General features: G+C 38.7%; 1 protein-coding gene across 1 annotated transcript in view; it reads left to right on the top strand.

Annotated features, from left to right (window-relative positions):
- The window catches only part of LOC131530773 (venom factor-like), a 30,664-nt gene that overhangs the window by 7,941 nt on the left and 6,416 nt on the right, over positions 1 to 16,307 (top strand). The window contains 18 exon segments of the mRNA XM_058761212.1: positions 353 to 553; positions 928 to 1,086; positions 1,160 to 1,289; positions 2,392 to 2,454; positions 2,584 to 3,067; positions 3,154 to 3,239; positions 7,125 to 7,264; positions 9,164 to 9,373; positions 9,500 to 9,566; positions 12,261 to 12,347; positions 12,492 to 12,695; positions 12,774 to 12,849; positions 12,939 to 13,098; positions 13,201 to 13,311; positions 14,091 to 14,235; positions 14,314 to 14,477; positions 14,581 to 14,633; positions 14,635 to 14,734. Coding sequence (XP_058617195.1) covers positions 353 to 553; positions 928 to 1,086; positions 1,160 to 1,289; positions 2,392 to 2,454; positions 2,584 to 3,067; positions 3,154 to 3,239; positions 7,125 to 7,264; positions 9,164 to 9,373; positions 9,500 to 9,566; positions 12,261 to 12,347; positions 12,492 to 12,695; positions 12,774 to 12,849; positions 12,939 to 13,098; positions 13,201 to 13,311; positions 14,091 to 14,235; positions 14,314 to 14,477; positions 14,581 to 14,633; positions 14,635 to 14,734 — 2,640 coding nt within the window.

The following is a 16,307-nucleotide window of genomic DNA, read 5'->3' as shown; positions in this document are numbered from 1 at the left end:
TGACGACAATGTTCAAAAGTATCAGTTTTCAAATTGCGCAGGATGTTAAAATTGTTTTAAATTCATAACATGATATTCTGCAAGTAATTAGTAATTAAAATTAGGCTTCATTAATCAAAACTCTGTATCTCTTAATCATACTTTGTGTGAAAAGGAATAAAAGTTGTCGGGGTTTTACTGCCTCTGGTGTTCATTTCAACTGGAAATGGCAGTGATTTGCAAATATAGGTATGTAATTACAGTGTTGCAGAAATGTATATAGAGGCACGTATTTTCAATGAGCCTAGGTTGCATTTTGGGATGAGAATGACTGGAATCTCAGTATTAAATACACTGATGATTGTTTCTGTAGGTGTTAAGTAAAGGAAACATAATCCACACTGTAAGGATGAATGTTAAAGACCTGCTCGTCATAAACATTCCTCTGCTGATTACCTCAGAAATGCTACCTGCGTTTCGCATTGTGGCTTACTACGTTTTGCCATGGCAACACAGGGTGGAAGTGGTGGCAGACTCTGTGTTTGTGGATGTGCAGGACCGGTGTGTTGGTTCGGTGAGTTCATGTGACGTCCGTGACCAATTATTAACAGTAAAGATGCACATTCTTGCTCTTTATGGTACATTTGGGGGTCAAAAACTAAATTACTATTCAAATTATTCTTCTTCTCCTACCATGAGAGTCTAATCTTGGCCTTATTATATATCAGCCCATTTGAATTTTGTTAAAAACACATGTACATTTGTCTTTTGCCCAATTCATGTACATGTTTTTGATAAGAAAAATTCAGAAGGTTTTTAAAAAAAAGAGAATTAAAAAAAGTAAAGAAGAAATACATTTTCTAAATGTTACTATGCAGATTAAAAAAATAATACTTTTATTCAACAAGGATGCATTAAGGTGAAATCTGTATTTGTGCTTTGTATTAGCTCAGTGTAGGTCCAGTGGAAGGAGAAAAAGCAAATTCATACCTGCCAGGCAGCAGCATTACATTTGAAGTGAAAGGAGACCCGGGGGCAAAGGTCAGCCTGGTTGCTGTGGATAATGCCATCTTCCTGTTGAGTAAAAACCGTCTGACGCAGAAGAAGGTGAGTGATGATGTAGTTTTCACTCCAGAACCTTCTCCAGAGCCTCGTGGATCCTCATATCTCTTTGATTCAGGTGTGGGAGGTGGTGGGTCAGGGTGATATGGGCTGCACCGCAGGAGGAGGCAGGAATAATATGGCTGTTTTCAGTGACGCAGGACTGATGTTTCATTCCAGCACAGGAGGATACACGGACGACAAAAAAGGTCCTTCACACGCATACACAGCGTTAACATTTATTTATTTCTTCTAAAATAAATGTCATTACTATGGACGCTTGTCTCACAATTCTGTTTTTTCCCCCCTCATAATTCTGAATTACAAGTTTATATCTCACAATTCAGACTTTTCTTCTCAGAATGCTGTATTTATCTCACAGTCTCATAATTCTGCACTTATACTCTATAATTTATATTCTGCATATAATTCATGAATGTGAAAAACAGTTTTTGATTTCTGCATTCATTTGATTAAAAAATAATATTGTGAAATATGATTGCAATTTAAAATAACTGTTTTGTACTTGAATATATGTAATTTAATCCTTTAATGCAAAGCTGAATTTTCAGCATCATTACTCCAGTCTTCAGTGTTGCATGATCCTTCAGAAATCATTCTAATATGCTTAATTACTGTTAAAGAATTTTCTTATTATTATCAATCCCAAAAACAGTTGTGCTGCTTAACATTTTTTGTGGAAATCATGATACATTTTTTTTCAGGATTCTGTTATTTGTACTTGCCTGTATTTGAAGTATCTTTTGTAACTTTATAAACATCTTTACTGTCACATTTGATCAATTAATGCAACCTTGGTAAATATAAGTATTAATTTTTTTTAAATAAAATCATACTGGCCCCAAACCTTTGAACAGTAGTTTATATAAAACACACCCAGAGCTTCAAAGCTAATGGGGATAGCAGCAACACAAAATGGCATGAAATGGAGGTTTTCAATTTTATTTCCAAAATTACAAATGTATGATTAACAATCCAGAAGAAATATATTTAATTGGCAGTATGCTGGCCTAGGTTGCACTTGCTGTCAGTTAATACATAGAATGGTTAATGTTAACTATTAGACATATAGCTTTAGGCTACAGTTGCTATTCAGCCTTTTTAAATTTTGCCAGTGTTTAACAAAATGATTTATAGTCGGTTAAGGTTAATGCATTGTTATAGTGATACCAAATATCATTGGGATTACATTGAAATGCTTTTGAGGGTGAATTTTACCTACAACATTCACATTCCCAATAGAAAACCTTCAATGTCAAGAGTGTATTTTCTTTGGTTTGTTTGGAATAGATTGTTCCAATAGATCTAGAAGAAGACGTTCTGCTGCTAAACTGCAGCTTAGAGAGCAACTTGGTAAGTCTCTGTCATTATTACATAAGAAATCCTTTAAAGGTTTGGTGTGTTACAATTTGTTAGAAAAGCGGTGATATGAAAGTGTTAAAAGTAAAGCTAGGTTATCCTAAACACATTCTTTTCTCTCAGAGAAGGTATATTCTGACGAGTTCCTGCAGAGATGCTGTGTGGACGGCATGAGGGAGATTCCCATGCCATATTCCTGCTACCGTCGCTCCTTCTACATCACAGAGGACTGGAGCTGCGTGTTGGCTTTCCTTCGCTGTTGTGCAGAGTACAGAGGGGAGGAGCTCGGTGATGTTACCAGACCTCCACCAACCACCACCCCTCTACACACCACCACCAAGCTAAATTCTTACCAGCGTTATGTTTATCGCTATCCTTTAAAAACTATTGTCAGCGAACCTTCGACCCCTGAGCGCATCCGCACACCTGAGATTGCAGTACATGAGAACATTAATGCTGACAAGATGAAAGAAGAAGAAGAAGAGGAGGTGGAAGAGTTCGATGAAGATGATTTAGAAGACTTAGAGGACATTTATGTGCGCAGCAAGTTCTTTGAGTCGTGGCTGTGGACCGACATCAGGCTACCCAGTGTCACCAAGTCTGATGGGTAGGAGTTTGTCCTTCGATTCGGTGTAGACATCTCACTTTTATCATGTTCAGTGATGCAAGTGTCTCTCCATGCTTTTATTCCAGGCTGGCTGTATTTCCAGTAAACACTGTTCTTCCTGACAGCATCACTCAGTGGGGGTTTCTAGCCGTCAGTGCTTCACCTCAGACAGGTAAACAAACTGCTCTGTCCTTTTGTCCATCTGACAGAGCTTCTTTGTAGCAGAATCAAAACTCTTTTTCTAGTTCAAGTCAAGTCAAAATTTATTTCTATAGTACATTTAAAAGCAACAGAGTGCTGTACAACAAAATACAGTATATAAAAAGCATAAGAGAAAACATGCATCATAAAACAGGATCAGAGCAAATTTACATCATAGCCTTAACTAACATTAATCAAAAGCTAGAGAAAGCAAATAAGATTTGAGGACAGACTTAAAACTAGCTAGTGAAGGATCACATTTACAGGCAAACTATTCCAAAGTTTAGGGGCAGCAGCTGAAAAAGCCCGACCACCCTTGGTTTTACAGCGACAACAGTTAAGAGAAGCTGATTATTAGACCTAAGTACTCTTTGAGGAATCAGAAGGTCATAGGGCTGGGCGGTATATCGAGTTTTTACGATATATCGATATATTACCGTTAATATCGATATGGCCTAAGTAGTTTACGAGCACATCTGAAAAAATATCTAGGGAGGACCCAGACTGAACTGCTGAGAAGAAAGTGCATAATACAATTTGTTCTGTATCAGGCTTTATATGAAGGGCTTTAAAAAAAATCGTAAGATATAATAGCCTAGTTTATAGTTTCAGTTTAAAGCAGCTCTGACAGAAAGGCTGCGTGTGCCGCTGACGGAGACGTGCTGTTTTCCTTAACGCATAACTTACATTTCACAGGTATATTCTCCATCTGTAAATGTTAGAAAGCCATGGAAATATTTCCATTTTGCAGTCAGAAGTGCGTGAGCTTTTGCTTTGCGATTCTCCGCTAAACTTCACAGACCATTCAGAACGGCCGCCGCCGCGCGCATGCGCGCCAAACAGACGGAGCGCAATAACTCTGACTAAAATATACTAAAATTTTGCTGAAATATTTGTAGTTGGAAAATAACCGACAAGTAAGTGTATTTGTATGATGGCACTAACTGTAAAGTGTAATGGGGTAATCAAAATAGCCTTTTTACTCAATTAGTCAGTACTTTTTTAATTATTATTTTCAATTTTAGTTTAGTAAATTTAACTTCTGCTTTAAAAGCATTATTTTTGTTTTTAGATTGCAATGTTACAATGTTAGAATGTAATGTGATTTTAACCCTTTTTGCACATAATATATGCCTTCATGCTTACATTCACTTTATTTTAATCCAAATATATAGCCTACCGTAATACCGCACATCAGCCAAAAAATACCAAGATATGAAGTTTTGCTCAAATCGCCCAGCCCTAGAAGGTCACTGATGTATTTAGGTGCAAGGCCAGACAAAACCTTGTACACAAAGACAGCTATTTTAAAATCAATTCTAGTTCAGTCAAACAATAAAGCACATTTGCTGCTAGCTATACAACAGTTAAGAATAGAATACAATTTTTAAAAACAATATAGATCGTTTTTATGTTTGTGTCCAATAACTGATATGCAGAATCAATTTGAAATGATTTTATTTCTGTCACAATGATAAATAAATAATTACAATCAAAAGATATGAATTGTGAATATTTTATTATTTATTTAGCTTTTACTGCTACATATCAAGCATTTTCGCATACGAATTACGAATTAATATAATTACACTTATTTAGCTTATAATGCTGTGTTTAATGAATTACATATTTTGTAATAATATTTATTTAGCTTTTAATGCTACATGTGAAGTATATCTGCATATGAATTACAAATATTTTATTAATTATCTTTTGATGCTACATGTCAGGCATTTCTGCATATGACATTTGTATTAATAGTTACTAGTGTTTAAAAAGTGCTTATTACAAATATTAAAAACAACATAGACAAAAATAAATATATAAATAAAGTATTGCAATTGGCTATATACAGGTGCATCTCAATAAATTAGAATGTTGTGGAAAAGTCCATTTATTTCAGTAATTCAACTCAAGTTGTGAAACTCGTGTATTAAATAAATTCAGTGCACACAGACTGAAGTAGTTTAAGTCTTTGGTTCTTTTAATTGTGATGATTTTGGCTCACATTTAACAAAAACCCACCAATTCACTATCTCAACAAAGTAGAATATGGTGACATGCCAATCAGCTAATCAACTCAAAACACCTGCAAAGGTTTCCTGAGCCTTCAAAATGGTCTCTCAGTTTGGTTCACTAGGCTACACAATCATGGGGAAGACTGCTGATCAGTTGTCCAGAAGACAATCATTGACACCCTTCACAAGGAGGGTAAGCCACAAACATTCATTGCCAAAGAAGCTGGCTGTTCACAGAGTGCTGTATCCAAGCATGTTAACAGAAAGTTGAGTGGAAGGAAAAAGTGTGGAAGAAAACGATGCAAAACCAACCGAGAGAACCGCAGCCTTATGAGGATTGTCAAGCAAAATCGATTCAAGAATTTGGTGAACTTCACAAGGAATGGACTGAGGCTGGGGTCAAGGCATCAAGAGCCACCACACACAGATGTGTCAAGGAATTTGGCTACAGTTGTCGTATTCCTCTTGTTAAGCCACTCCTGAACCACAGACAACGTCAGAGGCGTCTTACCTGGGCTAAGGAGAAGAAGAACTGGACTGTTGCCCAGTGGTCCAAAGTCCTCTTTTCAGATGAGAGCAAGTTTTGTATTTCATTTGGAAACCAAGGTCCTAGAGTCTGGAGGAAGGGTGGAAAAGCTCATAGCCCAAGTTGCTTGAAGTCCAGTGTTAAGTTTCCACAGTCTGTGATGATTTGGGGTGCAATGTCATCTGCTGGTGTTGGTCTATTGTATTTTTTGAAAACCAAAGTCACTGCACCCGTTTACCAAGAAATTTTGGAGCACTTCATGCTTCCTTCTGCTGACCAGCTTTTTAAAGATGCTGATTTTATTTTCCAGCAGGATTTGGCACCTGCCCACACTGCCAAAAGCACCAAAAGTTGGTTAAATGACCATGGTGTTGGTGTGCTTGACTGGCCAGCAAACTCACCAGACCTGAACCCCATAGAGAATCTATGAGGTATTGTCAAGAGGAAAATGAGAAACAAGAGACCAAAAAATGCAGATGAGCTGAAGGCCACTATCAAAGAAACCTGGGCTTCCATACCACCTCAGCAGTGCCACAAAATGATCACCTCCACGCCACGCCGAATTGAGGCAGTAATTAAAGCAAAAGGAGCCCCTACCAAGTATTGAGTACATATACAGTAAATGAACATACTTTCCAGAAGGCCAACAATTCACAAAAATTTGTATTTTTTTTTTTAAATTGGGGAAGTCGTGGCCTAATGGTTAAAGAGTTGGACTCATAATCCAAAGGTTGCGAGTTGGAGTCTCGGGCCGGCAGGGATTGTAGGTGGGGGGAGTGAACGTCCAGCGCTCTCTCCACCTCAATACCACGACTGAGGTGCCCTTGAGCAAGGCACCGAACCCCCAACTGCTCCCCGGGCGCCGCAGCATAAGTGGCTGCCCACTGCTCCGGGTGTGTGTTCACGGTGTGTGTGTGTTCACTGCTGTGTGTGCACACGTTGGATGGGTTAAATGCAGAGCACAAATTCCGAGTATGGGTCACCATACATGGCCGTATCTCACTTCACTTTCACTTCTTTCATGAAGTATTCTAATTTGTTGAGATAGTGAATTGGTGGGTTTTGTTGAATGTGAGCCAAAATCATCACAATTAAAAGAACCAAAGTCTTAAACTACTTCAGTCTGTGTGCATTGAATTGATTTAATACACGAGTTTCACAATTTGAGTTGAATTAATTAAATGAACTTTTCCACGACATTCTAATTTATTGAGATGCACCTGTAATTTTAGTAGATTCAATTAGCTGTCTAAAACCTGAGAACTAGCAAAAAATCAGTTATAAAAAATAACCTTTTCTGTTTTCTTTTCAGGTTTCTGTGTAGCTGAACCATATAACATCCAGGCATGGAAGCCATTCTTCATAGATCTGCGGCTGCCTCACTCAGTGTCCAGAAATGAACATGTGGAAATCAAAGCTGTGGTGCACAACTACAGGAACTTAAAATTGGAGGTCAGTTTCAAACTATCACAAAACGCTCTGGTTACTAACATTAACCTTGGTTCCCTGAGATAAGGGAACAAGCGTTGTCGCTTTGCTTATGAGGAAACTACAGTTTACTCGGTTACTGAAACCTTATTTGTTCACGTTTGTGTAGCTGCAAAAACCCGCCAGAAGGGGAGAATAAAAAAATCACATGTAAACACGTCAATCGTATTGAATTGGCCAGATCTGATTAAAATTTTGATCGGATTCTAAGGGGTGGTTTATTCCTTTTGTAATCCGAGTGAGAGTAAAAATAGCGTAATGACGTATGACGCGTGGAACGAGCTGTACTTCCTGGTGAATAAAGTGTCATAAATGAGTTTTGGTCATTCTAAAATTCTGCTTTCACACAGCGTCTGTGAAATGGAGCAGAACAAAGACTGGTTTTGGGCGCGGGAAGGGGCACTTTTATTGCTTTCTAAAGTAAGCAGCGCTGCAAAATAGTTAATGTGCTGGTCGTCGCCTAATTAGGACCCAAAGTAGATAAATATCAAGTCTCAGCAACTTATGCAACATTCGTTCCCTTATCTCAGGGAACCAAGTTTACATTTGTAACCGGAGCATTCCCTATCGAATGGTCTCTCCCATTGCGTTGCTCTAACACATATGTAGAAAGCATGCAATAGGGCCGTGCTACAAGCAAGTGCAGAACAAAGCCGCTCTGCAAGCCCAGCCCCGGAGTGCTCTTACTGAGGGCTCATGTAAGCATGACCATATAATGAGACCTGAGCCTAAGGATTACATAACATAACCCTCTCCACGTACAAATGGGAATTAGGTAGAATTAAGCGGACAATATCTGTGCCTGCAGGTTATAGAATCTGGCAAAGGTAGATGGCGACGACCAGCCAGTGGCTGCACAAATCTCACCAATAGAATCTCACCAACCACTGCAAGCCTGCTGAGGCATAAGCCAAGGCTATAGCATCGACTATCCAGCGAGATGTAAACTGGTACCGAAGTCAGTACTTTTGACAACACTAGTGCAAACGGAACAATACCAGAAACAAGCGAAGAGTGTATGATATTGGTAATTAAAAGAAGAAAGAGAAGTTAAACAGTCTTTAACCAAGTACGTTGGAATATGATCCAATTAAGCGACAAGTAGTAGATTTAGATTTGTGAATACAATGGACTACTTCCTCTGTGCTGGGAAGTTTAAAAGTGGAAAGAGTAGAAAATAGAGGTTGGTCAGAACAAACGAGGCTCACCTCATTAGCATCCCTGATCTCTGTTAAATTTAGCCAAAGGTGGCAGTCCAGCACCAGCTGATGTAGTCCTCCAGGGCTTAGATGGATGCGCTGCATGGGCTTTCAACCCCAGGGCCGATGGAGGGCGCAGATGAGCAGCTACCGCCACTTCCAGAGGGAGGAGCTTGCTATAACTTCTTTCTTCAGTGCTGTCAACAGTAGTGAGAGCGGTAGAAGTAGAGGGAATAAGACAGGCCGAGCAGGAACGGAGCAAGCTGATGGTGGGAGGATTGGTGACAGTGTCCCTTCAGGTACCACTCGTCAAGGAGGCTATAGGCGGGCTCTTCTGGAGCCGACCAAGTGAGGCTGAGATCCTCCACAGCCTTTGCCAGAATGTATCAGCAGCGATCTCCTCCTCAGATGGTCTGAAGGATATCAAGCCGCTCGCAGCTGACGAGGGGCGTTGATCCTCACGTTAATCATAAAATGGCGTTCTGAGCCGACTTATATAGTGATTGGCTCCTCACCTTCTGGTGGTTTAGAGTGCAATTGGATTGTGCAGCTACACAAACTTGAACAAATCAGGCTTCAGTAACAGGAGTTTCCCCATAAGCGCCAAAGCGACACAACATTGCTTTGGTTTATTCATGTCCTGACCTAAACACTGTGTTTGCAGGTCATGGTGATTCTGGAGAAGACAGAAGACATGTGCAGCGTGGCATTTAGTGGACAGCACAGACAGCGGGTTTTTGTACCAGCCGGCTCCTCCAAGCTGATTTCATACACCATCATCCCTCTGAAAACAGGAGAGCTCCCTCTACAGGTCACAGCCGTCGCGGACTCCTTCATGGGGCAGGATGCTGTTAGGAAAAATCTGCGTGTTTTAGTAAGTGAGCTCCTAAAACCTGCTCTGTCTTGGGTCTCACGCATAATATTGAAAATATATTATATTAGATATGTTGCTTGGTACATGTTGTGGTAATGGTATATGATGATAAATTTTGTGTTTTAGGTCGAAGGCATCCAGACAATTAAAGTGAGGAGCTTTGTGCTGAACCCCTCTGAGAAAGGAGACAGCGGTAAGACTGGCTGGAAATTTTACTTTAATTGTGATTAATCCTTCAATAATTGATAAGTCTTTTACATCTTGGCATGCTAAAGGCATCAGGGAAATTAATGACTTGTACCACGAGGGGGCTTTCTGTTCATTCCAGCAGATGTGCGAGCAATTTCATATTCCTAAGAATAATTTTTGCCTAAGAATAATTTTTGGCCTCCAACTCCAAAACAATGGATCTGTGATGTCCTCTTTTTTCTGAAGTTGAAGAAAATCAAATATTCTATAAGAGGCTCATCTAGCCAGTTTAATAAAGCTTGAGGCCCTTTCAAGCAATATGTCAGGGATCATGTTTCATTGTCGGACATAGACTGAATCTTAGTTCTAGCATTTTTTTGTTTGTTTTTTGTTTTTCTTTATCACTTATTGTATGATACTGATTGTGCATTGTTTTCCTAAGCCACACTTTTATTTACCCCCTTTTTTTATATCAAGTTATTAAGTTGATCTTGTCTTTTGTTCTGCTTTGTTGTTTTCTTCTTTGTATTTTTGTCCAAAAACTCATAAAGTTTGTGAAATCAAAAAAATTGTGAAATTAATGTAATGGCAATTTAAGAATCAAGAATCAATTTAAGGTCTTGCCATTGTAATATAACACTTTATGCCTTTTTCAATTTTTAACAATTTTACACAATATTAATAGGTCTTTATGCATGAAAATGATATATAATGAAATACGTATAAAATAAATATATACAAAAATGATCTTTGCACAACAGTACAAAGAATCTTATAATAAAACACAAAATGCAGTACAATAATACAAATTAGCAGATTTAAAAAGATAAAAAGATAAGTCCTTAGAGACTAGCCAACACTGGGGAATTTACTTTTGTGTTGTTTACATTGGAACAACACAAAAAAAAAAAACAGAGAAGAAAAGTCAAATCTGATACAATTCCACACAGAACCCCAAAAATGCACTGGACAAAATTATTGGCACCCTTAACTTAAAGTTTGGTAGCACCCACTTTGGAAAACATAACTGAAATCAGTCACTTCCTGTAACCATGAATGAGTTTCTTACACCTCTCTACTGGAATTTTGGACCACTCTTCTTTTGCAAACTGCTCCAAGTCATTCAGATTTGAAGGATGCCTTCTACCAACTGCTGTGTTCAGATCTCTCCACAGGTGTTCTGTGGGATTAAGATCTGGACTCATTGCTAGCCATTTCAGAACTCTCCAGTGCTTTGTTTGTAACCATTTCTGAGTGCTTTTTGAAGCATGTTTCGGGTCATTGTCCTGCTGGAAGACCCATGACCTCGGGTGGAGACGCAGCTTTCTGACACTGGCCACTACATTGCGCCCAAAAATTCTTTGGTAATCATCAGATTTCATGAAACCGTTCACACAGTCAAGGCATCCAGTGCCAGAAGCAGCAAAGCAACCCCAAAACATCTTTGAACCTCCACCATGTTTTACTCTAGGGACTGTGTTCTTTTCTTTGAAGGCCTCATTTCTTTTTCTGTAAACAGTGCCATGATGTCCTTTTACCAAAAAGCTCTACCTTTTGTCTCATCTGTCCACAGTACGATCTCCCAGAAGGATTGTGGTTTTGTCACATAAGTTTTGGCTTTTTTTGTGTCAGCAGTGGTGTCCTCCTGGATCTCCTACCATAGCGTCCCTTTTCATTCAGATGGTGACGGATAGTGCGGGCTGACACTGTTGTACCCTGTCTGCAGATCAGCTTGAATTTGTTTGGAAGTTAATCTGGGTTCTTTATCCACCATTCAAACAATCCTTCGTTGTAATTTTTCATTAATTTTGCTCTTCCGTCCACGTCCAGGGAGGTTAGCTACAGTGCCATGGGCTGTAAACCTCTTGATGATATTGCGCACAGTGGACACAGGAACATTAAGATCTCTGGAGATGGACTTGTAGCCTTGAGACTGTCCATGTTTTCCACAATTTTTCCTCTCAAATCCACAGACAACTCTTTACACTTCTTTATTTTCTCCATTCTCAGTGTGACACACAACACAAAGGTTGAGTCAACTTTTCTCCATTTTAACTGGTTGCAAGTGTGATTACCATATTGCCCACACCTGTTACTTGCCACAGGTGTGTCTAAATACAAATTACAGGAGCATCACATGCTTGAAAAGCAATTATTTCTTACAATTTTGACAAGGTGCCAATAATTTTGTCCAGTCCATTTTTGAGTTTTGTGTGAAATTTTATCAAGTTTGACTTTTCTTCTCTTGTTTTTTTTGTTGTTGCAGTGCAAACCCTGCTGAAAAAATCAATAGAACTCTTCCAAAAACACAATAGAAAATGTAATGGTTTTAATGGTTATAATGGGAATTGTATTGGTTTTAATGGAAACTATAATGTCTACTGGTATGTGATGGATTCTATTGGTGGGATGTTAAATCCCATAGGAAAAATGCCCAAAACACACTACAAAAAGGAATTTTATAATGGTTTTACTGGAAAAAGCTAATGCTTTATAATGGTATTTTAATGGAAACCATTGGAATTTCTGTGATGGTTTCTATTGTTTTTTTTTTTAGCAGGGAACAAAAACAATAAGCACGTGAATACCAAAACATTTGCAATTGGAACAATTTTCTGAGAGAAGTGTTGTATTTTCTGACAGAATTGTAAGGGTGCCGATATTTTTGGCCATGACTGTACATTTTCTTTTATCTCAGCTGGTAGACAGCACATAGAAGTGGAGAAGATGCAGTTGGACGCCGTTGTGCCCAAATCTCTGCCGGAGACATTTGTCAATGTCAGAGGTTTGAAATTTTATTAAGCAATATTCATAACATCATGGTAATTGAGTATTATCTCTCAATTACATTATGGATATTTGATTGTCGTGATAATATATCAACTGTCAAGAATTTCCCAGTTTGTTTTTATAAATATAATTTCTTCAGGTAATTTGCTGGCAGACAGCATTGATAACTCCATTAAGGAGGACTCTCTGGCAGCGTTGATCCGGATGCCCGGCGGGTGTGTGGAGCAGAACCTGGCCAGAATCACACTGCCACTCATTGCCACCCATTACCTGGACCGCAGTGGAAACTGGGACGCTGTGGGAATAGATCGCAGACAAGAGGCCATCAAATACATCCAGACAGGTGCAGTGAAACTCAAATAGTGACGAGCATCACCATTCCTTCAGATATTTATCCAATAAATTATTTTGTCATACTCAGGGTATGAAAATCAACTTAATTACCGGAAAAAGGATGACTCATATCCTCCCTACGCCAAAGAAGGCACCAGCACATGGTATTAATGCTGACACATTACTGATTTATAGCTTCACGTTGAACATTTCTCTGTAGAGTTCATCTGTTTTTATGTTCTGTCCATCTCAGGATCACTGCATACGTGGTGAAGGTTTTCTCTATGGCAAAATCATTTATTAGCGTCAATGAGAAGCATCTGTGTGGCCCTCTGGTGTACCTGCTCAAGAATAAACAGCGTCCTGATGGATCCTTTCAGGAGGACAATCCTGTCTACGACACCAGTATGACGGTGGGAGTTCATAACTGCGTGTAATTAATTGAAGTAGTTTTACAAAAATCAGTGAAAGGGTACAGTACTAATACGTTGTATGTATGCTGTGTTGTGATACAGGGAGGCCTGCAAGGCTCTGAATCCAGAGTGTCTCTGACCGCATTCGTGCTCATTGCTTTGGCAGAGGCACAAAATGCTGTTTCCTGCCAAGAGCCAGATCTTGACATACAGGTAACTTCATTACTAAACTGCTAAAAACCTGTGAATTAAACAGTAGTTAGATTAAACAATCTGGACAATAGCTAAATTAAATAATTCAAAAACTAAATTTAATAATTAAAACTTTAGCTGAATTAAATAATTAAGACAATAGCTGAAATAAATATGGACAAAAGCTAAATTAAATAATAAAAAATAGCTAAATTAAATAATAAGAACAATAGCTAAATTAACTCATTAGGATAATGTCTAAATTAAATAATTAATTCAATATCTCAATGAAATAATTAGGAAAATTACTGAATTAAATTATTGCAAGTTTATTTCCAAAATATAAAATGTCACATTTTATTTCATGAATAGAAATTTACATTAAAATAAAGTAACATGGTACAAAAATTAAAATACGATGACGTTAGGAATATTTAGACTTTTCTTTTTTTTTAACAAAGAAAATGCTTCCCATTAAATGTACACTCCCCACAATCCTGAAGGGACCTCCACCAATCAGAAAACAGAAATCGGAAGAGCAGAATCTTATTCCGCATCTTGAGTTCCTGAAGTATATTCCCCAGTTTTTTCCCCAGTTTTTTAATAATAATAATAAAAAAAAAAACACTTTGTTTTTTAAATTAAATAAAACACTTATGTAAATACAAGTCAATAGTCAAAAGGTACAACACTGATTCATGTCGTACTTCCGGGCCCACCAGAAAACTGAAATTGAATAACATATATGTTTTTCCATGTTCAGTGGTGCTAATTGTAAATTATTTCTACTTTTATTGCAGGACAAGACCAGAAAAGCAGCGTTGTATCTAAGGGAGCATTTCGCCCGGGTGAAGAGGCAGTACACAGCGGCTATAGCATGCTACGCTTTAGCAGTATCCAACCATGGCTGCATGAAGAGCATGTTACTAAATTTAGCCTCGCCTGGTACTTAGCCTTTGAAAACAAATTAAACATCTTGCTTCGTGTGGTCTTATCTTTCTAATCTGTATTTTCTGTTAACAGATCGTACCCACTGGCCTGACTCTAGTAATTATTTCTTCACACTGGAAGCTACTGGCTATGCGTTGTTAGCGCTGATCAAAGGTGGCCACATGGAAGAGGCAGCCGCCCCCTTTCAATGGCTGAACGAGAAGCGTGGCATTGGAGGAGGATACGGCTCGACTCAGGTAAAAACCAGAAAAAAACTTTCAAATTATCAAATATTTCAAATTTTCTAATTGTCTCATATCTGTATTTGAGGTACATTAATGACTGTTTTTCTCCCATCAGTCCACTATGGTGGTGCTACAGGCGCTGTCTGAGTACCTGGTGAAGATGCCTCCTCGATGACCTCAATCTGTTGGTGCAGCTCAGTGTTCCCGGTCGCAGTGATGTACGCTGGACCTTCAATCCAAAAGTGGCATATGTGGCCCGATCTTCACGGGTGCGATCTTCAGTCTTTCAAAACTCTCTTTTGTATACTGCCAGATGTTGAAAGTGCATTATTGTAACACGAAAGTATGATCATGTAATGCATAAGTTAGAATTGCCTTCACTCTTGCATGAAACTGGACATTCGTTCTTAAATATACAGAGCTCTGTTATGGAATTATCTTGTTCAGATAGTCATGGAAGCCTATTCTGATTGGTTGAGACATTCAATGACCAATGCTACATGAAAACATACGGGTTGCGAATGAACTGTAATAGAGAGCTGCAGTGATTCTTTGTAGACCAGAAATGATATCTTTCTGGTTCCCTTTGACTTTTGGATTATTGCAGAAAATAAGCTCTGTGACCAAAAAGTTTATGATTTTTTCGTCACGTCATGATAATCTTTCCAAATGAACACAGCTTTTATGACTTGTCAAGCCTAAATACAGTTGCCAGAAGTAAAAAGCGACTCCACGATCACGACTTCAACGTAACCATCATTAAGCTTCAACCACTTTTTCAGTCTTTATATAAAGGGGACATGTGATGCCCATTTTCCACAAGTTGGCATGATTCTTTAGGGTCTTCACAAAGTGTCTGCAACATACTTTGGTTAAAATTCGTCAATGGTTGTGTAAAACAACCCCCTTTTTACCTTGTGAAAAACAGCGCTGTTGACAGCGACCCTTGTCAGTGCATGTCTCTTTAAATGCTAATGAGCTCTGCTCACCCCGCCCCTCTCTTCCATGGAAAAGGAATGACTATTTGCAAATAATCATTAAAAATATAACGTGTGGGACTTACTACTTCTGGAGGTGCAGCTGGATCACGAACAGTGGGTATTGATCCATCCTTGAGTTTTTACATTTTAGCAAAACCTGCCTTGAATTGCCCCTCGTTCAGAAAGCAGTCTGGAGTAAAATGATTTGCGCAGACATAAACAAATTTAGGTGGATTTGGTGGCACGTTACCCTCAAAAACAAAACTAATCCACTGCGTCCTCAGTGGCTTTGATGTTGGGAGAAAATGAAGACTCTTATGTTCACTTTTACATCCAACTACAAAACACCTGCATTGTTGTCACTGCAACTGCTCAAGCACAGAGAAAATGGAGGACAGCGTCCAACTGGCTGAGGGCGGAAATATGCTGATACGGGACAATCCGTCAGAGGTTATGGGCGGGGCCTAAGCAATATGATGTCACACTGCTCAGGAAATCAAAACAGCTTGATTATTGAGACTGTTTAGGTTTTTTGGGGGTTAAAAAAGTAGTGAATGGATTTTTATCATTGTACAGTGGTTGTGTCCACACATTGCAAAGACACATTTATATGCAAACACCATGTAAAAGTGAATTTTTGCATCCGATGTCCCCTTTACTGTAAAAACATTTTTCAGAAAGTTTGTGTTAGAATAGTTTGCAAAAGTGTGATTATAAACACACTGAAGCTGTGAAGCAGATTAATGAGTAGGTGAGTTTACCTGTTCATCATAATGACGTTCAATGTCTGGACAACCTCTTTAGTCCCACTTAGCCACTTGTTAGCAACTGCCTTTATCAAAACAATTAAAAAAAACATAGC

Source organism: Onychostoma macrolepis, chromosome 22, assembly GCF_012432095.1.
Source record: "Onychostoma macrolepis isolate SWU-2019 chromosome 22, ASM1243209v1, whole genome shotgun sequence".
NCBI classification, from domain to species: Eukaryota; Metazoa; Chordata; class Actinopteri; order Cypriniformes; family Cyprinidae; genus Onychostoma; species Onychostoma macrolepis.
This window is presented reverse-complemented; position numbering and strand designations above follow the sequence as displayed.